Source organism: Hoplias malabaricus, chromosome 4 (assembly GCF_029633855.1).
Source record: "Hoplias malabaricus isolate fHopMal1 chromosome 4, fHopMal1.hap1, whole genome shotgun sequence".
NCBI lineage: Eukaryota > Metazoa > Chordata > Actinopteri > Characiformes > Erythrinidae > Hoplias > Hoplias malabaricus.
This window is the reverse complement of record NC_089803.1, coordinates 37,793,802-37,820,236: the sequence shown is the minus strand read 5'-3', so window position 1 is coordinate 37,820,236 and position 26,435 is coordinate 37,793,802. Positions and strand designations below refer to the sequence as shown.

Here is a 26,435-nt window from a genome sequence, read left to right as displayed (position 1 = left end):
CATTTACTCACCGAGAGTGACACGCGGAAATGGTATGTAACGTCCTGGAATGTCACAGGAACTGACCACAAGTGAGTGGTCCCCTTAAATGAAGAACATCATAGAGCACTTTAATAAGAGAATTCCCCTTGCTGGTTTTATATTTAAATCATAACACAGCTTTAACCCCATTTCCAAAACATTACATTACAAGACATTTTGTAAAAACATTAAAACAAGAATTGCTGACTTCTTTTAATGTAAATTAACTTAATTGATTCATTCCATTAATTCATTGTCTGTAACTGCTTATCCAGTTTAGGGTCGCTGTGGGTTCAGAGCCTACCCGGAATAATTGGGAAGAAGGCATGAACACATCCTGAAGGGGGAGCCAGTAGTTCATTTTACTTAATTTAACTGAAGCTTTATTTAACAGGCAGAATTAAACAGAAAAATATTTTCTGAAAAGAATCCATGTTCACTGATTCATTGCACCTTGTAAATTCAAACATATTTAGAATTTGAAGCCTGCAACACACTCAAAAAATGTTGGGAGAGGGAAAAATAAAAGTTGTAGAGAATATTTAGAGAAACTTCAGAGAGTACACAAGCAGGTCTACAATGCAAGCCTGAAAAGAACCATATTACTGTGAACGGTTCAAGAACTCAGGAGACATTTCAGTCAGTGTAGGGCAAGGCTAGACACTACTCTCAAATGTGTAATCTTCAAGTCCTCAAATAGAAATGCAAGTGAAGCCAAGTGAAGTTAATTTGATAAATATAGCCACATGGATTTCAGAAATCTGTTGTAACATGATGTGTTTTCATTGTATGAGCTCAGGGTGGCTAGGTTTGTCAGGTGTGGGTTTGACCATTCTGACAGGGCAAAAACAAGAATAATGTTTCTCAAATTAAAATATTATATAACTTGGGGATTTCATCATCTACAGTACATATCATTAAAGAATTCAGAGAATCCAGAGAAACTTCTGAATGCAAGGGACGAGGCCTAAAACTAATGCTGGCTGACTGTGGTCTTCTGGCACTCGGGTGACACAGCATTAAAAACAGACAAGTTTCTGTAGTGAAAATTACTGCATGGGCTCAAAAACACTCTGGAAAACCATTATCTGGGAACACAGTTCAATACAGTATCCACAAACATGGATAGTTACATTTTATAATAAATTTTTGTTAAATAGATAGTTAAAAGTTCACATTCACCAATGAAAAAGAAACAAACATTTATAAACAGTATGCAGAAACATGGCCGACCTCCTCTGGGCCCAAGATTGTCTGAGGTGAAGTGGAAAAGTGTCCGGTGATCTGACAAATCAAAATTGGAAATAATTTTTTAAAATCAAGAGTCCTCAGGGCTAAAGAAGAGAGGGACCATCTAGCTTCTTATAAACTCACAGGTCAAAAGCCAGCATCTATAATGGTAAGTGCGTGCATAAGTGCACATGGCATGGGTGACTTGCACATCTGTGAAGACCATTAATGCTAAATGATATATACAGGATTTGGAGCAACATGTTGCCACCCAGACCGCATCTTTTTCAGGAAAGGCCTTTTTTATTTCAATAAGACAAGGAGAACTCACATAGTAAAAGAGTCAGAGTGGTACATTGGTCCAAACTTGTCACCCACTTAAAACAATAGGTGCATTAGGAATGACACTATAACAGAGGCTCAGTTTCAAAACTACAGCAACTGGTCTCAGTTCCCCAACATTAATAGGGTGTTGTTAAAATGATTGGTGAGGCTACACAGAGGTAAAGATGCCCCTTTCCCACTTTTACTGGACTATGCTTCTGGCATCAAATTCAAAATGGGCAAAACATTTTCAATAAACATCACCAGTTTCAACATTAAAACAATTTGCTATTTTAATTTAAATATGGGTTTTATTTGCACTTAATTGCATTCTGTTTTTATTTTCATTACACAGCATCCCTACTTTTCTGGAAATGGCATTTGTATATTAAGGACCCAGTCACTTCACTACACGCTGGATTTTTAATCTGCAACATTACAACTCAATAAGGATAAGGAATTTTGGCATACCCAAACCTTAAAGAATATTATCGAGTGGCTCAACAAAGGTAACTTGTCCACTGATGTGATGCCGGCATAAAATCAGAAGTGCAGAAGTGTTAAGCTTAACACTGCTTTTCCAAAACAACCCTCTATAGGAACAAGGCTTAATGAACTAAACTGGAAATAGGTCCTCTCTCTATATACACACTAGAGATGCTTACAAGTAATTTTTTGTCCATGTCAAGTCTGTTATGGTAGAAAAGCATGAATGCCATTTGCTCTGCCCATAACACCACTTTGCTATTTCTTATGAGTTTAAAGCATGTACTGTAATGGTATTTATTAGCACACACGCTGATCTGCTCTGCGATGACTCACTTATAAAACTACTTCAATGCAAAGTGTAGAAACACACAAAGAAACTTTGTTCTAAGTTTATAACTTGTTTATAATTTTGCAATATTTGAGCTTTTGTTTTGTTCTGCACTACAGGATATATTAAGTAGGGTTGAGCATCAGTTATGACTAATTACTAGCTGGCAATCTCAAGTTGAGTCTGAAGTCACTGTTTGAGCAATTTAAGGTTTGCTCCTGACCAATTGTTTCAATCAGGATTATTTGTTCATGCCGTATATTATACCATTATATATATATATATGTCTGTCTGTAAAGGGCTGACAGCTACAGGGGTTGGACAATGAAACTGAAACACCTGGTTTTAGACCACAACAATTTATTAGTATGGTGCAGGGCCTCCTTTTGCGGCCAATACAGCGTCAATTCGTCTTGTGAATGACATATACACGTCCTGCACAGTGGTCAGAGGGATTTTAAGCCATTCTTCTTGCAGGATAGTGCAACTACGTGATGCTGGTGGAGGAAAACGTGATGCTGTGTGTATTGGTGCATTGTCATCCTGATACACGGCACCGCCTTCAGGATACAATGTTTGAACCATTGGATGCACATGGTCCTCCAGAATGGTTCTGTAGTCCTTGGCAGTGACGCGCCCATCTAGCACAAGTATTGGGCCAAGGGAATGCTATGATTTGGGCAGCCATGGTTATATGTTTTTTGGATACAATCCGGGTTAGCACCCGAACATCCCTTTCAGAGAGCTTCCTCTTGCATCCATAGTTAATCCTGTTGGATGTGTTTCGTTCTTCTTGGTGGTATGCTGACATTACCCTGGATACCGTGGCTCTTGATACATCACAAAGATTTGCTGTCTTGGTCACAGATGCACCAGCAAGACGTGCACCAACAATTTGTCCTCTTTTGAACTCTGGTATGTCACTCATAATGTTGTGTGCATTGCAATATTTTGAGAAAAAAAGGCTCTTACCCTCTGCTAATTGAACCTTCACACGCTGCTCTTACTGGTGCAATGTGTAATTAATGAAGATTGGCCACCAGGCTGGTCCAATTTAGTCATGAAACCTCCCACACTAAAATGACAGCTGTTTCAGTTTCATTGTCCAACCCCTGTATCTGCACAATGGTAAAGAAAGGAGCTTTGTCCTTTCAAGAGCTAAAAGAGAAATATGGTGGTAGTAAACAGGATTTCTTTAGACACTAGTAGCTCTATCATTATTATTATCTATGTTACCAAGGACTTTGTAGAGCTTTATATGGGTATGTTCCAGATTGTCTGGTGGGACAGATGATGTTTGATACAAGTCTTTTTAGCAGCCAGTAAGAAAGCAAAGGCACAAAATGGCTGTAGACAGATCTGCTATAGATAGCCCTGTGAAGGGACACAGTCAATAAGATATGAGATGGATTCCCTCATCTTTACATTGTGATTAAACAGAGACAAAATTACAAGGAAATGTAGAAAATGGCTAGACTATACTAAGACACTTGACTATAGATAATGACAAATAATGACAAATGACCTCATATCAGCCCCTGTCTCGTTTTCTCTCCTTTATTATGCTTTATGTCTTATATTATCAGTTTGTAAATATATCTACCGTTAGTTTATTTCTTTTAATAATTTCATCATGACTATGATGAAGCAAGGGGCAAAAACTTCACCTTCAACAATATGTACCCTTATTTCACAAATAATGTTGGGAAAGTGTGTTGCAGGCATCGAATTCAATTCAATTTTTTTACTACAAAATTGGACAGTGCCAACACTGGAAATATTTTTCTTTGTACTTTCATTTGTTAAATAAAGACATTTAAAATATTCTTTGTTTTTATTGCATTTTACAAAACGTGCAAAATTGTATTTGGGAAATATCGTTTATCAATAATATATTACCTTTGTGAAAGCACTATTCCCCTCAGAAAACTCAGTCTTTGTGTGGTTTACACATGGGCGCCCTCTGGTGACTGTACACTGCCAGACCCACACGACTTCAGAGGACCTAAAATAATAGAAAACATCTCAGCTCAGAAATCCATAGCAAATGTAACACTGCACTAAATGTCAAAGTAGACTCACCTCATGTACAGAGTGATATGGGACATAGATGAATTTTTTCTTCTGTGCAGCAATATTGTGTAGCTATGTACAAGGAAATCAAGCAAGAAATTGCAAATAATGATTGCTTATCACTTACAAGTATTTGGGAAAAAATATTTAAACACAAATCACATATATGTGATGTACTGTTTTACTGCTAGATTCAAACATAACATTTATCCAGGCATTGTCGGCAGAGACATACCTGCACCTGTCTGATGAGGAACAGTTCAAGGTCTTCAACTCCTGATTAGTCTCGGGAATGTAAAGTTTGTTTAGGGATGGCTGAACATTTCCACCTAACGTTTAAAACAGTAATTTAATATGAAAACCTAAACAATATAAATCACTATTAACAAAGAATTTAGATAAATATGCAGTAGGCTATATGTCTGCAAGGGCTTGTGTGTATCTGCAACAGTGTACCCTCTGAGTGTGTGCTGCGCTGTCTCCGAGGCAGTGGTTGCTGACCACCAGGCAAGCGGTTGCTGGCCCCTCCGGTGTCCATGTCAGGGAGTTTCTTGCCCTTGTTGAGGAAAAGAGGGGCTGAAGTATGACTGAGTCTGTTCCTGCTCCTGCTGTCCTTATCCAGCACCCTAGACTTAGCCTTCTTTATTATACTAGTAAGGGTGGGAGCAGGACTAATGAAATCTAAGAAACAGAGATTTAAATTATGATTAATGTGCCTTTTATAACATCACTATCACTGTCTTCTCTAAATATTCCTTCCTCCACCAAGCAAAGGTCAAAGAAAAGAGGTTGTGGGTTCAATTCCCGCTCCGGGTGACTGTATGTGAGGAGTTTGGTGTGTTTTCCCCGTGTGCGTGTGGGTTTCCTCCAGGTGCTCCGGTTTCCTCCCACAGTCCAAAAACACACGTTGGTAGGTGGATTGGCGACTCAAAACGTGTCCATAGGTGTGAGTGTGTGAGTGAATGTGTGTGGCCCTGTGAAGGACTAGCGCCCTCTCCAGAGTGTGTTCCTGCCTTGTGCCCAATGATTCCAGGTAGGCTCTGGACACACCGCGACCCTGAACTGGATAAGTGGCTACAGATAATGAATGAATGAATGAATTAATAATTTGCTATGATTCACGAGAACTGTTAGCAGTGCTCACCTGTAGGTTTTCTTTCATTCGTTCATTCATTTATTCATTCCATCACACTGAATTAAATGGGTTAAATGCTCAGTTTATTTGTATAATGGGGTACATGAAAGAGATGTGAATTCACACTTTATTTATAAAGTTTTATAAATGAAATTGTATAAAGAATATTTTATTATATTGTATGTATAAACTGCGACCCTGAACTGGATAAGTGATTATAGACAATGAATGAATGAATAAATGAATGAATGACTGTATGTATAAATAAAATAAAATAAATAAAATTGTAATCCTTACAGTACCTGATGCAGATTGGTTGGTGCTTGGCATCAAACTGACAGTAGTTGACTTGTTGTGTATAGCAGTTGTTGGGGGACAGCAAGCTGGATGATTAGGCAAAGTTGGAGGAGCGGAATCTATGTATTGGAGAGAGAATTGTAGATTATGAGAAGGCCAGGGCCAAATTTTTACTTGGCATATACCTTCATTTCAGTGTAAATTTTTTGTGATTTTATTGTTGTAATAATTTATCTAGTAGCAACCTGTAGAGAGTGTAGAGACAGGTTCACTAGGGGATGCATAAACAACCTTACGAGAAGTGCCTAGTTCTGAGCGAGACCTGAGAGAGAGAGAGAGAGAGAGAGAGAGAGAGAGAGAGAGAGAGAGAGCGAGAGAGAGAGAGAGAGAGAGAGAAAGAAATTGAGAGAGAACCCTTTAATATTACTTTGCCATGAAAAAACATAAATATATTATATTTAAAATAATTTGAAGACTTTTAAGGTATTCTATAATACGTATTTCAAATAAGTATTCAATTAAATATGACAGACACAAAAGAAAAACAACAACAAAACTGAAGCAATCTCTAATTCAAGAACAACCACGGCAGTATTTGAAATGGAAGACAGGAATGGAATAAAGACAGAAAAAAGGAAAGAAAGGTACACAGCATACCATGGGCACATGGGTGGACAGAAAGTGACAGTGGCAGTGAGGAAAGGCATCCAGGAAATGAAGAGAACACAGGAGGACATAGTTCTATGAATAAATCACAGAGATAAAACTGAGAGAATGAGAGAAAACAAAAAAATTAGTTCATTGTCTGTAACCACTTATCCAGTTCAGGGTCACGGTGGGTCCAGAGCCTACCCGGAATCACTGAGCACAAGGCAGGAACACACCCTGCAGGGGGTGCCAGTCCTTCACAGGGTGAAACACACTCACACTTTCACACCTATGGACACTTTTCAAGTCGCCAATCCGCCAACCAATGTGTGTTTTTGCACTGAGGGAGGAAACCGGAGCACCCGGAGGAAACCCACATGGACACAGGGAGAACACACTCCTCACAGACAGACTCCTGGAGCTGTGTGACTGAGACACTACTTGCTGTGCCACTGCGCCACTCACAGATTTATTTAATAAGGAAAAATAATCTCAATGTCTTTTACTTAAAGAATACCAGGTTTAGAAGAACACGTTTTAAATTAAGGTGTGACACAGCATTTGGGAATTAGGTGCCTCAGTCAATGGATTGAGGGAGGAAATTGCCTTGTTCCTTCATTCCCCACTCCTCCAATTGTCCTGCTAGTTGACAAGATTGAACCAGCAACATTTAAACCATGGCTGTGCCCTGATCAAATAGTCTCACGTACAGTATGTATTCTCAGACAAATCTATCATATATAACAAGAGCTCTCTTTCCCTAAGGTGTATTTTCTGTACTCTCTAATTGGGGGTGTTATTTAATTTACTGAACACAACAGACCAACAGCTTCACAGGATCCATACTAAGACCAATTTCGTCAAAGGCAATGTTTTAGGATCTTGGCAATTAGATTAACCTGGAGATTTACTATATACATACCCATCAACTTCAGCTACGGTTCCATGCTGATGCATGTTTAGCACATAGAGTACGGACATTGAGATGACACTACAGAACAAATAAACAAACAAAAAAAAAGCATTAGATGAACATTTTTATCTTCTTCATTTTTATCATATGTCAGCTCAGAGGGATAATGTTCTCGTCTCTCACCTGAAGGCCATGATGATGACCAGGGCTAGAATTGTGCCCTGCAAGAACTTTTGACTCAAGCAGCTCTGCTCAGGAACCACATTCTGCAAAAAACCCAAACAGCTTTCAATATTTCTCTTCTATTACCCAAATAAATACTTTGCCTTAAATGGCCAGAATTCTAGTGGCCTGGTTGATATTTTCTCATAGTTATATGTTTTCATCTAGTAAATGCAGATGTAGTTTTAAAAAACATCCCACAACAGGCTTTGAAATGTTTGTACAAAGGAATCCATGTATAAGAGAAAATTTAAAAATTTCAGAATTCATTTTTTCCACTCAATAGTCCTGTCCATAATACTGCCACTCTTCCAAATTCCAAAGGTGTCACTAGCTTAATATTACCCTTACCACTTTTCATTTACACTGAAATGGCTTAAGAACATATTCCTCCAATGCACTTTTTAAAAACAGAGAAAGTCAATAAAAAAGATGATTACTTGAGTTCTAATAATTATTAAAAGATAGACAACTCTAACAAAAAATAGACAAAAGGTCTAACAACTCTGACAATGGAAAATACATTTTTGACTGGAAATAAAACAATAAAATGGTAATCTTTGTTGTCCATTTTTATAAGGCAATAATCCTACCAGGTCCTTCTTTTGTATTACACATTTTAATTTTCATGTAGGATCAATAATTACTTCCTGCAACAAATTAGTACAGAATGAGGCATACCTTGTATCCTGACTTCACCGATTTCTTCTTAAGAGGACCACTTCCTGTTCTGCTAAAATAACTTCCTGACAGACTGAAATTACAAAACAAAAGAGTTGACAGGTCCTGTTCACACTGATAAAAAAATATATACTGGTGCTGGTCATAAAATTAGATCATTAAAAAGTTGATTTATTTCAGTAATTCCATTCAAAAAGTGAAACTTGTATATTATACTCATTCATTACACACAGACTGATATATTTCAAGTGTTTGTTTCTTTTAATTTGATGATTATAACTGACAACTAATGAACACCCCAAATTCAGTATCTCAGAAAATTTGAATATTGCGAAAAGGTTCAATATTGAAGACACCTAGTGCCTGGAGAGGATTGTGAAACAAAACCCATTCAAAAATGTGGGGGAGATTCCTTGTGTCAAGCCACTCTTGAACAAGAGACAGCGTCAGAAGCGTCTTGCTTCCACAAAGGACTGGACTGCTACTATTATGTTCAATGATGAAAGTAAATTTTGCATTTCCTTTGGAAATCGAGGTTCCAGAGTCTGGAGGAAGAGAGGAGAGGCACAGAATCCATGTTGCTTGAGGTCCAGTGTGACATTTCCACAGTCAGTGATGGTTTGCGGGGCCATGTCATCTGCTGGTGTTGGTCCACTGTATTTTCTGAGGTCCAAGGTCAAAGCAGCCGGAAGTTTTAGAGCACTTCATGCTTCCTGCTGCTGACCAACTTTATGGAGATGCAGATTTCAATTTCCAACAGGACCTTTCCAACATGCACCTGCACACAGTGACAAAGCTACCAGTAGCTGGTTTAAGGACCATGGTATCCCTGTTCTTAATTGGCCAGCAAATTCACCTGACCTTAACCCCATAGAAAATCTATGAGATATTGTGAAGAGGAAGATGCAATACACCAGACCCAACAATGCAGAAGAGCTGAAGGCAACTATCAGAGAAACCAGTTTTCTCAACACATGACCAGTGCCACAGACTGATCGACTTAATGCCACGCCGCATTGCTGCAGTAATTTAGGCAAAAGGAGCCCCAACTAAGTATTGAGTGCTGTACAAGCTTATAATTTTCATGTTCATACTTTTCAGTTGGCCAGCATTTCTAACAATCAATTATTTTTGTATTGGCTTTAAGTAATATTCTAATTTTCTGAGATAAATAACTTGTATACCATTGCTGATCTCAAATCAAGATGAAGACATTTGACTCAAATGTATAATGTAATTGTTGTTTTGTTTTCAATCTCTTAATAACTCCCAGATGGAGACACCATGGTTATATGTAAAATGGCAGTAGTTGAAATATCACATAATATCACCCACAGAACATTATTAAGTCAGAGAAAATTATGAATCATTATGTTTTGATATTTCTTTTAATTTTATCAAAATGTAAGACAAATGATCTAACTGAATGTCTATATTTTCTGTGCTTATACTCACACACCTGACTGTGCCTCCACTGACAGTGCTCTTCATGCTGTCAAGGCGTCGTAGTTTAGCAAGTTTGCGACTCCAGCGTTCAAGTTCATCAATGCGGGTCTCCAGATTATCAGTAAGTTTACACAGTTCTTTTACTGCTCCCACATTTTCCATAAAGATACGCTCCTTAAATCATACATAGGAACTCACTGTTAAATAAGTGAAGTGTGCACATTAAATAAATATTGTATTGTAAAAATCAACACATTTTAAAAATGTCCTTGTTTTGTGTCCGCTGCATATAGCATGTTTTTTTTACATATTGTTTGGACTGGAAAAATTTTAAAATGTGCATGTGTGAATACATACTTTATTGACCACCAGTAAATTTGGAATGGTCTCTCCATTTGCACAAACTACATCTCCTCCCTCCTTCACAGCTTCTGGAAGAATCTTCTGAACTTCTTGGGCTATCACTCCTGATTCAGACATAAAAACACACATTTAGCATGAGCTCATATACTCAGATGCAATAAAATATCATAGGCATCATTCAAACATTAAGATTAAAATTAAATGCAAGATACTTACCAGTCTCTGCTGTGTTGTCAATGCCCACAGTGGCAGCAAATTCAGGCTTGTACTGGTAATGCACCAATCTCATTTGAGAAATCCGCTTTAAGTTATCCATTGTGTCCACCTACAGAAATATACTTTAATATCATCCAATGCACAGCAATTAAGTAGCAAATGACACACTAAGCAAGGAAGGTAAAACAAACCATAAGAGCTCTGTAAACCCTGATAAACACACCTCTTTCACATTCTCTTTGGCACGGATATCTGAGGGATGTACCAAAGAACCCATGACCTTGAGGTTGCCATGGACCACAAGTGCCTCGTCAGGACGGTCCGTGTTAATGCCCACTCTGCCGTGGTGGTAAACAGAATCCGGCAATTGACCCCTCTGCCACAACACCTCACTATCACTCTCAAACTGACCTGGGTTAGAGGCCTAGGATTGAGATCAAGATTGAGAGATAATGAGAGAGAGAGTGAGAGAGAGAGAGAGAGAGAGAGGGAGAGAGAGAGAGAGAGAGAAAGAGAGAAACAGTCTGTCATTTAGTAGATCATTGGTAAATATTACAGCAACACTGTCATGATACAGTATATCATAAATCTATCTGATAACATTACATGTATATATGTAATATAAATATCTAATGTATCATTTCCGTTTCATTCGTTAAATAAAAACACTAACATTAAAATAAACATAAATAAACTAAATATTAATTGTGATTTCATGTCTTAGTTTACATTAGGAACTCAGACTTTACAATTTAGAATTTGTACTAACTAGTTTGACTTTAACTAGTTATTAATCTCCATTAGGCTGAATCAGATGCTGTTCCTGATGGAATGCAAAAAGTTCAAGCAATGATTTGGAGCTGTTTTTATGACGTTATCAAAAAATGCATTTTATTCTATTCATATTGATGTGTGTTTATTCTGGTGTTAGACAGAATATTACTGACAAAAACACATTGAAATAGTTTAAAACCGATTTTCATGTTTAGGAAAGTTTTACATGCAAAAATACATCATTGATTCAGTTAAAAGTATGTATACTGAAAAATTGAAAATGAGATCGAAAAATTAAAATGAAAGGAAATTACACAAATGAAATTGTAACAGAGTGACAAAGGGAAAGGACTACTTTAGAAAGAATGAAGGTGATTGGTCAGGTCAGTTGACTGACACACAGAGACATGCAGTGATTGGAGGAGGTTGGTCAGACAGACACGGCCAGACTGACAGCGGTTACCCTGACGATGATCCTCTCAGACACCTGCGCAGCCACTGTGTAACTCTGACTGTGGGACTGAGCCTGGAGGGCCACCACCAGCATGAAGTACCTACACACACACACACACACACACACACACACACACACACACACAAACACACAAACACACAAACACACATGCTCATTTTTTATTCACGGCAGGCTCTCAGCATTAAAGGCCTCTCCCGACGTGTCAGAGATTTTGTTTTCATTAAAATCTGGTGCTTTTTTTAAATATTGGAGGGATATACCATCGTATGGTTTCCCTGTTTCCTTTATTAATAAAATCTGGTCTTGATAGCTTGCTAAATTTGTATTTGAATAGATCTGTTTAAGCAGAAAGACAAAGAACGGTATAGTGATTTATTTCTCCATTACTTTGAATTTAAATTTGTTAAAACATATGCATAAACTCTTATTTGAAATAGTGTGAGTATATACATATTTTACCTCTGGTCGGGGTTAGGCTTGCCCTTCTTCCTCATATTATTGGCTGTGGTCTCACTGAAGTGCAGTCGTCCTACTGTTACTTTGGTAACCTGTTCTGGGGGTAGAGTCACCCTACATCAAAAAAATATATATGAAATTATTAAACAGGGTCAGTAAACACAAGACAGTGCTCGGGCAAGACAATGGCACTGACATTTTTGCAAATCTTTAAGGAGAATTCTTCAGCAAATTCAAGTACACTGGTGTTCAAATATATGGAATCACTGTTTTCATTAATTTGCAATGTACATGTTAGCGATCAGATTGGGATGCTTACAAATTTCAACTGATTGTAAAATGCATTTCTGTTAATTTTGTCTCATGTTATTAACGAAGTATTAAACATATCTCATAGTTTTCAAGAAATTTTAATTAAACAAAATATTTGTATCTTTTAATAACTTTGTGTGTTGCCAACATCATCTGGTTACATAAACTATTATATTATATAACTATAACCTAAAAAATAACCTAATATATATTAGAAACCTTAAGGACTAGAATATAGACAGAAATAGTAATAATCATATAACAATATGAAAATATTTTATAATTATAATAAAACAATAATCTGTCAACTTATTCAAAATGTCTGCAAAAGTAGTACATTTCCCTCTGTGCTATAATCATGGAGTAAACATAATGGAAAACTCACAGTACTGGTTTAAATGGTCTCTTGCTGCGGTCAGACTGGGACTGCTCCACATTAATGGTCTGGTTCATGGCTTCCAACTGAACATATCAGGAACATATATTTTAATGAAATTAAACTACTGTGTTTTGAGAGAAAGCATGACTGTGTGGTATTATTATTATTATTATTCATTTTAACCAACTGAAGTCAAAAATTTCTAAATATCCTAGCAATATATGCAGATCAAGCAAAAATGACTCTATCTGTTTAAAAAATATGAATATCAGAGGTATTATTCAGCTACATAGGTGTTCATATGCATGATATTATGTATATGCGAAATCCCAAGGCCAAAATACACACGCCTGCTGCACTCAGAAACATGAACAACATTTTCACTCAAAAGCAATAGGAATGCACCCCTGAAAAAACAACCCAAGCAAGAAGGTTTACGCACACAACAGACAACGTGCATAGAACTCAGAGAGCAGGCAAAAATAAAAATCATGGTGGACAAAGGACAGAGCTGGGTAATTTGTTTGCAAATTATGTTTTGTTTGAGATCATTTTTTGTGCAATACAGAACAAATCTGATTCCATATGTCTGCTTTTTTCATTGAGGGGTTTTCACTAGTACCTCTCCTTCATTTTACATACCTTGACTCCATTGAGTTTCAGGTAGAAACATTCTATTGGCTGCAGTCCCTCATTGGTCTTCACATATTTTGGATCTCCAAGCATGCCAATATACACAGTGACCTGGAAATGGTTCTTTTTCTGACATACAAATGCGTCATCTGCCAAAGAGAAATTAAAACCCTTGTCCGCATCTACTCTGTAGGTGGGCATCGGGCTGGAGAGAGAGAGAGAGAGAGAGAGAGAGAGAGAGAATCTGAACAAGCCTTATCACTTTATTGGCTGTTTAAATGTCACCATGTTTACTGTTGATATTGTTTACTGTGTGTCTCTCTCAGTATGTCCTTATTTGTTTTATTCAAACCATACCGTAATTACATTGCTTTGTAAATGTATAAATTCTGTTAGTAACAAATTGCATGTACAAATTTCACTGAATATTAAAATAAAGGCAATACATATATTAATGTACTGGACTTGAGTAAATACTAGAATGGCAAGTGAGCATCACTGAACAGACACTAGCAAGGGATTATTCATTCATATTTACCATCCCTTAACTAGAAAGTATTGTTTTATTTTATTTTTAGATAGAGCGTAATTATATGCACACCCTTAAAATTCTTCCCCTATGAAGATCTCATTGCATCTCTTTTTCCTACTCCTTCCCTCTGCCCTCCTTCTTCTCCTCCTCTCCCCCTTTCTGTAATCGAAACTACTCTTACTCTTACTCCTACACACAGCTCACCTCTTTGGAATTCTGAGACCTCTCTCTCTCTCTCTTTCTCTCTCTCTCTCTCTCTCAGTTTTGCCTGATACCTCCCTACACCCCATTAAATCCATCCATCTAATATAAACCCATTACACATATATGTACTTTCTTCTTTCTTTCTTCCTATCTCTACTTCAATATGAAATAATCTAATTCCAAAAACATGTATGAGGTCACAGTGCTACATTTTTGTAAAGCAGAGATATCACTCACAGTTCTTTGCCATTTGCGTCACATAGTGTAGTCCATTTGTTCTGCTGGTGTGGCTGCCATTTTATGCACTGATAGTTTGGGTCCAAATATGAGTTTTCCGCATCCTGCATCAAACCTGACCAATACAATACATTTGTTCCATCATTCATTTCCTTATCATTCATTGCTTATCCAGTTCAGTGTTGTAAACAAATACAATTTTAACATTAAAAGTTTCAGTGAGTATTCTTCTGTGTGTGTCTGTTTGCGTGAGTGAGCGTACCTGGTTCTTGTTTAATAATGCCGCTAAGTATTTGTGCATTGAGAGTGCTGTTAGGGGAATCCGAGTGCTTCCTCTTCTTTGCTTGATGAACAGGAATACCACTATACACACACACACATAAGTAAACAAACACATGCACACATAAAGAAAAAAAACTATTTAATAATTAGTCATGATTAATTCAATAATATGTTCTGTTCATTTCTGTTTTCTATATTATTCAATATACTCCTTTTTCTCTTACTCACTCTTGTCCTTGTGGATGCTGTAGTAACTGATGAAGCATCTGACTCTGTTGCATGTCTCCACCTCCACTGCTGGCTGGACCAATTGGATACTGTGAAATCATGGGCTCTGGTTTCAGGTACATGTCCCGGTGCATGCTGGGATAATGGCCATGAGGGGGTAAAGGTGGTGGGCTGGTCATATGACACATGTTCTCAGGCGTCATGGCCCTGAGCATGTGAGACTCTGGAAAAGAGAGAGATGTATTATGTTCGGATAAATTATCAACTCTAATTTTTAAAAATGTATACCTGTTACATCATTTATATATTTGCCTTTGTAGAAATGAAAATAAAAATTTCTTCTCTAAAATTAAACTTCAAATTTGCATCAAAATTGAAATTATGAAAAAAATCTTTTGTTTCCGTGGCTTGGCTAATGTTACGTTCCATTATTAAACTGCTGGATTTGTGACAATCAGATTAGACCATTCCACACCTTTCTCCTTGATGAGAAAGACCAACACAGGTGTGCAGGGAGCAGCACACATGTGTGTTTGATTGCTGAGATGTAACACAAATATTACACAAAGGAATAATATAATGAACAAACCACATTTAATATTTTATGATGTTAAATAAGTTCTTAAATATGCAATAAGTTTCTGTTAAAATTAGATCCTACTATCTAACATTTCACACTTGCCTCAACTGCTCCCTGTTATCTCCTGTGCCTTTTCCATTGCCTCATTAATATGTGTCTCTATGTAATAGTCATACTCTATATTTCTCTCTGATCAATCATAATAATATATGCATAAAAGTAATAACTGCAGGTCAGGATTATGCTTAAATGTATATCATACATTCTCAGTTTTAAACTACATCTATTAGCATTCATGCAGGGTAATACCATTAAATTACCCCTAATATGAGGTATTAACCTGTAATCTCTTTTCTTGTCTCCTGAACTTACCATTCACTTGCTGGGGGGAGTATGGCTCAGAGCTAGAGTCTGGTGGGGACTCAGGTAATGTTCTGTAAATTAAAAGAGGTAGAAAGGCACACAGTATTAGACATTTCAGGGGAAGTATTGATATTTTAATAAATAATAGACAGCAAAGCCTACTCATGGGTGTCTGTTTACGGTCATACCTGCTGTTCTCATTTTTTCCATGTTAAAAATCCAATTTATGATTGCAGCAGCACGCTGTGTCATTCAAGCCATAATTAATAAGAGGTTATCAGTAGAGATCCATTTGTCATATTCTTCCCAGATTGCTCATGGCTCACTCCCTCTGCTCCAAGACTGAGTGTTACATGTCGAGGTTTAGTTCAGGTCATTTTTAAAAATGGGGTGGGCCATATAATAAGAGGCCGACTTGATTGGAGGTGTGGCCAGAGCAAATACACTTACTTCTCTAAGGCAATGTAGGAAGCAACCAGGACTTTAACTTTTATTTCTTCTTATCTATTGTTGTTTCACATATTGCTTAAGTCTTTAAACTGTAGGCTTATTATCTGGTTATTAATCATAACTAAAAATGTTGAAACCCCTAAGTGCTGTTTATATGCAAGTGACTTTTTGGTGGTCTTCATGGTTTTGCATGGTTGGTAGGAGTCTCATTTCCTTTTTTTCCTTTTTTTTATATTTAAGTTTTCTTATGCATGTGTTATTTAATTATATATATATCCTGTTAAGACTACAAATAAATAAATTAAAGTGGTGTCTGACTTGCATAGAACTGTATTTTTTGATGTACGCAGCTGGGAGATGAAAGACAGGGTATATAAATGGCTTGAGCTTTTAAGTGGTTACATTTTTTCACAGCATATTAAAATCTATTTTGGGTCATTATCGTGTAATTTATCATAAGTTAGTAATAATACTGGCCACAAGCCCTTAAACTTCTCTGTCCTTTCTTTTGCTTATCAGCCTTTGACTCATACTTCTCCCTCTCCTTATCAACATTTGCTCAAATCCCACAGTACTTGCTATCTCATCCTCTCCTCTTTCTCTTTCCCTCTCTCTTTTACTCACCCAGGTGCGTAGTGCCCACAATGTTCTGGTTTGATATGAGGCTGTGGGATCTGTTGATGGTGCTGGTGGGCCTGGTTCTGTTGTTGCCCCAGGCAGGGGTGGTTGTGTCTGAGGAGGCCAAGTGGAGGGGGATAGGGGTTCTGGCAAGGTGGGGGTAAAGACTGGCCAGGGCCCTGGCGCTGGGCAATGGGGGGGCTCACACCACACACTACCCCCCCAGATGAAGATGCTCCTGCCTGGGGGGAGGAGAAGTTAGGCCCTGGGGTACTGTGGACCTCTGAAAAACAGCTGCAGGAGAAACATTTTTATAAATGTCTTATTAATCATTATAAAAAATAAAACTTCTGCCAAAACATATGAGATGACCTGGTGTCAAAGTAAACACACAAAATACTAATCATGTTATGAACATAAACATTATAATATTAGGGCATATCAGCATCCTTTGTAGTGTATGTTTATACAGGGCTTCTGGAGAAATATATTAAAGTCTCTGCTCTGCCGTATCAAACACATTACACAGATGCAGGAAATAAGCTGTAAATTCCAGAGAAATTTTTCAGCTCTTTAATGTAATGAATAATAAAGTTACCGCGACCCTGAAATGGAGAAGCGGAGAAGAAAATGATGATGATGATGATGATGATGAATAAAGTTAAAATCAATGTAAAGTTAAGATTAACTTAAGTGAACAATGTTGTATAAATCCCCTTTATATGTGCAGTATATTGTTGCTCTATGTGCATGCATGTGCGTACGCATTCTGACCCTCTTACATATCTGTGTTGTCGTCCTCTTTGCTAATATATTCCTCCAGGATACTGGTGTCAATGTTTGCTGGCTCCAAAGAGCTGTTAATATCATGACCTTGGAAAGAAAAGAAAAAACAGGACAGGAGAAGAAAAGAGAGGATAGAAGAGGAGACAAGAAGAAGATAGGAGAATAAAGGAGAAGTGAGAACAGAGAAAATGTGAGGTCAAGAAATGCAATAAACAAGAATTTAGTCACGCTAAGATATAAAAAACATCAATTTAATAAGCACTCTTAAGTACACATCACATACTAAGTGAAGATTATTTTCTGTTCCTAAAACACAGATTGTGTCTAACCGTTCATGTGTTACTATTCCTTTGGTAAAACAGCTCTGAGAGTGTAGGACATATCATCGCTAATAAAAACTTATCTGTAGTGTTGCTAATATACTCTCACTAAAGAGAAGATAAACAACAAAGAATAAATAGAAATAAAACTGTTAAAAATCCTTAAACTGACCTGAAAGTAATGCATGAAAAACAGGGAGGAATTATAGATACCCAGAGGAACAGCTCCACTTTATTTTTGAAAACTGACTGCACAATACAAAACTGAGATTGCCTCAAGTCCAGTTTTGATGTAAAATGCATACCTGAATACAGACTATAACAAAAGGTCATGTGTAAGTCAAGATGATATGGGAAATGCTCACCACTACAGTGCAACCTGGGCAAACAAACCAAACTGCTACTAAATGTCTTATGAAATATCTTGTTGTTTTACACAAAATGTAGTTGTCATGACATCATGGTATTGCAATATGCAAACCTTACTATGCATCGTAGAAATTCTATTTATTACTAATTACTTCTAATGTAACAGTGTTGTTTGATCTCCAAAGTTAAACAACCAGCACTAATCAACTGCCTCCCAACAGTGTGTGTGTTGCTCTGTGAAGGACTAATGCACCCTCCAGGGTGTGTTCCCGCCATGTGCCCAATGATTCCAGGTAGGCTCCAGACCCAGCGCAACCTTGAATTGGATAAGTGATATTATAAGTATATATTATATTATATAAGTAATATTGATCTGTCAGGACAATACCCTGAATCAAATTAAGTTTAAATTAACATAAACAAACAAAATTAATTTTAAAGTGTTGAGAAATGTCTTGTGTTGCCTTTGAACACTTTGGATAGTAGTTTAAAAAGCAGCACAAGGAAAATCAAATCATAGTAAATTTATTCAAGATCAAAGGGTGAATGACAGGTTGTGAAAAGACTTAATAAGCTTCTTAACACTTAACACACTTATGCACTGAACTTAGTGATATCAGAAAATGCACATCACTAGGAAGAGTAGTCAGAGGCTGTTGTTAAGACTTTCAGCATCTCATTTACAGTAATGTCAGTGGGGAAAAAAACTGCAAAATGTAGCACAGAATTGACTCTGCTTACAATGTATTTTACATGCTTACAATGTAATTAATTTGTTATTGATGTATTGTTATGCTTCTCTTGTATTTTAATTATGTCATTAAAGGGGCTAAAGTAAATTTGTTAAACTTAAAGGGGATGTATAAGTTTGTGGGGAAATGCTGTCCTCTGGTTTGTTTATGTTCAGAAGCTCCACGTCTTTTAGGGTGGAACCATAATTTTGAGAAAAACGACTGTTTGAATGTGGCTGAAATTTAACTTGTCTGTAAGTTTCTATTCATTGTTTGAATTATCACCGAAACTAATTTGTTACTCAATTCATTTAGTTTTGTAGCTCTGTAGGTCTGTGTTTACAGTTGGCGAGATCAGAGTTAGGTCCATCTACAGCAAAAATAAACCAATATTACCTACTTATGGAGCAGGAACAGAGCAATATCCTCAAATATGTTCATACTTTACAAAGTTTGGCTGTCTTTTCATTGTCTAAAAACCTCCAAAATGGTGCTTTTCTGCTGTGAGCAGAGAGAGAAAGCCTAGCATAACGGATTTAGACACTTAGTTTATTTTACCCATTTACAGACCCTGGGGATTCGTAAACACATTAGATCGGTTTTGAAAGAGCAGACAGACAGGTGAGCTGGCAAATGGCAAGAAAATATATTCAGAATTTAATAAAATGTGTTCTATTTTTTTATTACAATTGTAAACATTAAACATCCCCTTTAAGTTTGGATTATGAGTATGTGTATACGTAGGTAATTTATTTATTTATTTTTTATTTTTTTTGCAGAACTTTACTCAGGCTTGCCTGTATACTTTCTTAGAGACAGTAGGACATGAGTGAAGCATTGGGAGCAGATTAATGTGTGTATGACATGATTAAGCAATGATGTCAGCTTGACAAAGTGGGACAGGAATCTCAGTTAACCGATTAGTCATAGTTACTCAGACATATCCAAATGGTAAATTCATTCATACAGTAAAATTGTATAAATCACCAAAATGTTATTATCATCCTCATCAACTCCCTCTCTCTCTCTCTCTCTCTTTCAGCATTACTCTCTCCTGCCTCTCTACATCTCGCCCTCTCAGTCCCACTTTCTCCATCTAACATCCCCCAATCACCACCACCACCTTTATACTAATTCTCTCCAAATCCTCAACACATGACCATTTGCTACAATCACACATTTTCAACACATGCCTTAAGTCAGTGGTGCTTAAATCGATCATCCATACAACCTGCATATAATGAAAATATTTCTTATTCACATCACTAATCCTAACATTCAAAATAAATGAAATTAGAAAATAAAGCTAAATATAAGTCAAGAACAGAAAAACAGGGCTTTTCAAAAAAGAGGAAAACACAGTTAGATAGAGGATAGTAGTGAAATGATGGAGGAAGGGAGGGGATAGGCAGAAGGTCAGGAGAAATCAGGGGGAGGTGTGGAATGGCTGGGCAGGAGTCCCCTAAAACCCAGGGCTCTCGTCTTTGATAGATTAAGCTGCTACCCAGTCGAGTATGCAAAGAATTCCAGTGTTAGTGTTGGGAAAAATCTCTTTTTGTGCACCTTTCACTGTCTTTCTTGCCCCTCTTATTGGTCCACTCCTGCATCCTCATTCTTAAATGCTCCATAATCTCTTTCTAAGTCTGGCTGGGGGTGTCTGAAACATGCATCTTCTCTCCCAATATTGGCCTGTTAGATACAAGTCATTCTAAAACATACTGGGAACCAATTAAATAATAATTGCATAGAGCAGCTACTGGTACAAAAATTAAAAGCTATTAAAATATAGAATATCTGTCTGGACCATTTTAAAGAGAATGATGCCTATATTCGTAAACCATAAAGCAAATTTCTTTGTTTGTTCCTATGTAAAATCTATATAATACATCTTCAGATTAACTTTAAAATTACGCTTAAAAGAAGTTGCTAGGAAGTTACAACATCATCATCACAACAAAAATCTTATCTCCATGAGTTCCCACACAGAAATCAGTGACAAACACAACTGTAGAAAACACACTGGCTAGATAACGTAGCACTAAGTGTATGCCAGGGGCAGAGAGGGCAGGAGAAGGATGACTGCTCTTTAATAAGACCCAGATGTTCACCCCACCCATCAGAACCAGTAAATCTGCACTGCCAGGACTGATAACGAGAGAGCGCGAGAGAGAGAGAGAGAGGGAGAGAGAGAGAGAGGTGTGTGTAGAATGAAGAAAAAAAATATTATGATGAGAACGATGAGGCAAGTGTACAGGAAACTTGAAAATAATGTAGAAATGTGAAAACATGGTAACGAAAACATTAACAGTTGTCAGACCAAAACACTGTCATAACAACCATAAAAAATATTTAAATGATATATTAATAATAACCATCAATTAAAGGCAGCTCATTAACAACAGGATAGTCAAGTCAACACAGTATCATTCCAGCCCATAGTGAGGCCAGGAGATGAGTCAGCCATTAGTCTACATTCACATTCACACACTGGATTTAAAATAACTTACGAAAGTCCTACCTAAAAATACACATTGGAGGCATCAGACATTCAACACATGTCCTCCTTTATTTTGTATGTTTTGGTTTAAAAGAGTTTTTCATTTTTGATCCTTAAATCTCTGCACAGCCTTTACAGGTCTGGTAGCTAAATCAGCTGTTTAATTAGTGTTTGAGTTAGTGAGACTGTGTTTGGCTAAAGAGAGCTGTGTCCAGCTGTGGTGCTGATCGGACAGAAGCTTGATTGTCAATATAGGGCTCATGTAGCACATTCACACACACACACTGCTCTTTTCTCTGCTGAGGGGCGTCTGATTGGGGGTGGGGGCATCAGTACAGCACCTCAATGCTGGAGTTGTCTGGTGGATAACAACGCAAGATAAACAGAACCAGAGCTGGGATTAGTGTGTAGTGTGTGTGTGTGTGTGTGTGTGTGTGGGTGTACATGAGTGAGAGTTAGTCCTTTTTATCAGAATTCATCTAAAAAATCTCTTATAAAAAGCCGTTGTACTATTCAAGTAACAAATAAGGATGGGAAAACTAAAACATATTTGTACACAAGTTGTCAAAAGAAAATGCATTACAAAACCAGTAATAAGGATGGATTGCTAATATTATATTTAATTGTGGTAAATAACAGTAATGAGCATACTGCAAGTCAGAATCAGTCTGACTTATATTTGTGTGCAGGGACATGTGCTAAGACATTCTATTATATCATAGTATTATGATATACACTGATATGATATGATATGATATGATATGATACACTGACAGAATTTCCTCTAGTTGTCTTCAAATATTGTGATGTAGCATTTTTGTTCTGTTGACATTACAGACTCTGAAAAACAATTCTAATGTGTCATTTTTGAAAGCTGCAATTCATCCAGTAACTTTGCTTTCAACTCTAGAAGTACTTTGGTAGTCAGACAAGTGTAATGCAATGTTATTCAACATGAAAACTAACATTATATTAACAATTCCTTCTACCAAGCTGCGGGCAAACGTTAACTAATTTTACCCAGATACAGTGTATTTCCCATACTGATGTAATGTTCAGTCCAATATAAATCGTGTGTATTGTGTTCCGCAGTGTATATATACAAGAGATGGTTGAAGCAGTGTTTTTCTCCTCATAGGCCTCATTATTCTTTGTCAGCAACATACAAAGGCATATATTCTTTCCATTCTGTCTTTGTGTGTCTCTTTCTCTTTCTTTTTCTTTTGCTTCCTGTACATGTTCATGCTCCCCCTTTTCTCTAACTCAACTCCCTATCACTTCTTTTTCCCCTGTATTGTTTAAGAAGGTTCTGTGATTTAATATGGCTCTCTGTGTGTGTGTGTGTGTGTGTGTGTGTGTGTGTGTGTGTGTTAATCATTAATCTCTAATTCACACCAGAATGCTGCATGATCGGGCAAAGTCCATACCATTATCAAACAGTAAACACTTAATACTTCCCAGCACGCAATTTTTTTTTCTTGGGAGAGGGAGACATACATACACTCACACACTAATACACAATTTTATGATTGTACATCTTTTACAGAGATTTTTAAATAGCAGGAATATTTACAGAGATGTTAACCTTTGCCTTACATTTCAGCCATTTTTAAATTGTACAACTGCCCTGAAATTCCTGACCCAAAGTCTTCAAATCTGTAAGAACCTGTGAATAGAACTATAGCTTTAACAGATTTTCAAACCAAAATTAGAAGTCAGTGGATCGGAGATGAGCTTGTTAACCTCAAACTAAGATCTGACATAGACATACACTAATGAGTTCATATACATGGTTTTCAAATTGGTCCTTATGGTCCACCTGGCATTCTGTATTTTTGCTCCAGTCTAACTTATACTTAGAGGTGTTTTCCCAGACAGGGATTAAGCCTAGTCCTGGACTAGATTGCATTTTGAGTTGTGAGTTTACAATGAGAGGAGTATATAGTGTATAGGACTAAGATTAAACCCTGTCTAGGAAATCAACCTCTAACATTAGAGGATTAATGTTCTCATGAGAAGTGAAAGAACCACCACTCTACAAAAACGAAGAACATCAACTGTAATGTGCTAAAAACCCAATAACAATGCTAGCACGATCAGTTCTTGCTGCTGGCTTCAGAGGCACATATAAACCGATAAACCAACAATCATTGCATATTACAGGTGAAAGTATATCTCTAAATGTGTTACATATCATATGAGCCTAATCCACCACACAGTGGCTTATTTTTCCCAAATATGGAAACACAACACAAGTAAATGTGCAACAGGCAAGAAGAGTTGTTAAAATGTAAATAAGCATCTGTCAGAGAAAGGTAGAGAGCAAAGGACTAGATAAAGAAGGCATAGAAAATTACAAGTACCTGCTCGTAGCCACAGCATGGCGAGCTGATCTGAGTCAACACACCTACAGCTGAAGATGAGCTAAATGGTGACACACACAAACACAATCGTCTGTCACATCTTTCCTCTCAAAAGCTCAAACTACTTTCCACATTGGACCACAGTGCTAGGATTTGGGGTTACGATCCTTTGTGTGTGTGTGTGTGTACATTTGTGTATATGTGTGAGTGTGTGTGTGTGTGTGTGTGTGTGTGTGTGTTGTAACAGGGGATTAGGCCCCAGTCATGAGACAGGGCTGTACCAGGCCACCACACACAGTTCTTGTCGCCCACCAGCACTGAGTACACCATCCGACCTGAGCTGCTTACCTACACACAGCAACAGAGTGAGAGAAAGAGAGAGAGAGAGAGAGAGAGAGAGAGAGAGAGAGAGAGACTGAAAGTGTGAAGCTTATGGGGAAGTACAGACACCAAGCAATTGGACAGCTGGAGACACCTGGAGAGCTGAGTTAAAGAAAGGAGAAAAGAATTAACAAGTTTGCAGAGAATGTAAGGAACGGTCCAAATATTCAGATCTGAACAAAAAGGGCAGCAGCCTCATTAACACATCATGACTAACTGCTAGGCCTTTGTTTATCCCAACTAGTTGAGTTACTGTAAATGTGCCCAGTCAAGACCCCTGTCAGCAGATAGAAAGAGAAATGGACTGGCCAGTCTCGAAGAAGTTTGGCAATGCATAATGCAAACCAATTCAGAAACCAATTCATGATAAATGCTACATGCAGTTTTTGCAGAACAATGTGATTATTATGATGTATGTGTAACATTTGAACCTTGCTCAACTAATCCCTAAATTATGGTCACTTTGATATAGTGAAATAAGCAAGTAAACCCATTGGGAAAATTATTAAACAAACATGAAGAAAACATAATGGACGACTAAAATATGTACTTGGCACTGTTTTGTAATGAAAAATGCTGCTTGTGAATTATATGCCTGGCTGGTCAAAAACAATGCATTCCAGTGACAGCAATACACTGTTACAGGAGTGAGAGTGCACACCACATCTAACCCCCACCCCCCACACTTTAAATCCTCAGCAACCACCTGTACTTTCATGTCAACAACAGTCAGTGACTTATTCTGACAGGGTCAACTCCAGAAAATAAGCTAACCTATGGTCTTCCATAAAAGTGTCTATATAAATACAGGACAGACTCTTGCATCAGACATTTTTGACCCACTCCAATGTTAAGTTAACTTTAAGCTTCAAACAGATATTGAGGACATTCAGATTCAGTGAGGACAGTGGTGGAAAACATCTGCGTGATGTCATGAGAAATCTGGTTATTTACTACTGATACAACTGAAACCTCCATGATTACATAATTTTTGTCAGCCCAAACATAAACATAGTTGTAGACAGACCAGACCTGCCAAACCTTAGGACTGACCCTGCCCTGGTCAAGAACTTTAATCCAGAGTGCATTGAAACAAAGTTGAAAAGCCTCCTCATAGCTCTCTCTTTGAAGGACAAACAGTCATGTTGGGCTCCAGGCAGAGTGTTGACAAGGTGAGTCTCTCCAGACTAAAGTTAAACAGTGATATAAAGCACACAGATGGGCCCCCATCCAAAACATTGACTCCCACACTGCGCTATTGACTGATCTGTTCTGCTATCATTTGATACTCCCTGCTGCGTGTTTGCCTCTGCATGTGTGTTTTCAGATAGTGTGTATATTTTTAAGTGTTTGTGTTTCGGTGAGCGTACTGTATTCTTCTAACATAATGTGTCAATAATGCTGTGTATTCTACACAAACTTGTGTGTCTTATACTGCCATGTTCCAATTCAACGTGTGTTATTATGTGTATAACTGCATGCGTTTGTGTGCTGGGGGGGCTCTAGTGTGTGTGTGTGTGTGTGTGTGTGTGTGTGTGTGTGTGTGTGTGTGTGTATGTGTATGTTTAAGTCTGTTATCTATCTCCCTCACATTGTCTGCACACTGTCACTCTAATGGCGTCTGAACAAGGGAATGACTCAAAAAGTGAAGTGGATGGAGAGAAAAGCATTACTCTCACCTCGTTCTGTTTCTCAGAGGTCACTGAGGTATGCCAGGAATGGTTTAGTCCATTAGGGTGAGAGTATACATAACCCAATAAGCCTCTTAAAACCACTCTTTACTAAAATGAGAATACATCGTATATTTTATGCAAAGTGCATTTGTCCAAGGTGCAGGATGAAGGCTTTTGAATGAGACAGTACTCCTCTGGGGCCCTGAAATATTTTTACTATTTTAAGATTCATATCTTTACACAGGTATCCTCTTGTTTTATGCTGCTACTTGCCTATATCAAAAGATAATGTCTACTCTAATAAATCTTATAAGGTCAATGTAGTTATTGCTGTAAGTAATAACTGAAACATTAGGAAACTAAAATGCAAAACTGTGAAGAGTTGATATTTATGTGATACCGTTAA

The 26,435-nt window shown here is 37.4% G+C and overlaps 1 protein-coding gene across 3 annotated transcripts in view; it reads right to left on the bottom strand.

The window, feature by feature from the left end:
• Window positions 1-26,435, bottom strand: part of myrf (myelin regulatory factor) — a 35,619-nt gene that overhangs the window by 4,472 nt on the left and 4,712 nt on the right. Inside the window, exons 2-27 of one of the 3 annotated variants that reach the window (XM_066667809.1) lie at window positions 23,976-24,036; window positions 17,692-17,782; window positions 16,916-17,203; window positions 15,851-15,912; window positions 14,899-15,121; window positions 14,651-14,751; window positions 14,389-14,503; window positions 13,425-13,620; window positions 12,789-12,865; window positions 12,095-12,205; window positions 11,615-11,714; window positions 10,610-10,810; window positions 10,387-10,495; window positions 10,165-10,274; window positions 9,821-9,981; window positions 8,362-8,434; window positions 7,642-7,724; window positions 7,468-7,536; window positions 6,555-6,638; window positions 6,143-6,219; window positions 5,903-6,016; window positions 4,922-5,146; window positions 4,701-4,794; window positions 4,475-4,537; window positions 4,292-4,397; window positions 12-83 (exon numbers count right to left, since the gene is read on the bottom strand). In XM_066667809.1, coding sequence (XP_066523906.1) covers window positions 12-83; window positions 4,292-4,397; window positions 4,475-4,537; window positions 4,701-4,794; window positions 4,922-5,146; window positions 5,903-6,016; window positions 6,143-6,219; window positions 6,555-6,638; window positions 7,468-7,536; window positions 7,642-7,724; window positions 8,362-8,434; window positions 9,821-9,981; window positions 10,165-10,274; window positions 10,387-10,495; window positions 10,610-10,810; window positions 11,615-11,714; window positions 12,095-12,205; window positions 12,789-12,865; window positions 13,425-13,620; window positions 14,389-14,503; window positions 14,651-14,751; window positions 14,899-15,121; window positions 15,851-15,912; window positions 16,916-17,203; window positions 17,692-17,782; window positions 23,976-24,036 — 3,066 coding nt within the window. The remainder of the gene's footprint in view (window positions 1-11; window positions 84-4,291; window positions 4,398-4,474; window positions 4,538-4,700; window positions 4,795-4,921; window positions 5,147-5,902; window positions 6,017-6,142; window positions 6,220-6,554; window positions 6,639-7,467; window positions 7,537-7,641; window positions 7,725-8,361; window positions 8,435-9,820; window positions 9,982-10,164; window positions 10,275-10,386; window positions 10,496-10,609; window positions 10,811-11,614; window positions 11,715-12,094; window positions 12,206-12,788; window positions 12,866-13,424; window positions 13,621-14,388; window positions 14,504-14,650; window positions 14,752-14,898; window positions 15,122-15,850; window positions 15,913-16,915; window positions 17,204-17,691; window positions 17,783-23,975; window positions 24,037-26,435) is intronic. The other 2 variants (XM_066667810.1, XM_066667811.1) reach the window with 2 other exon arrangements.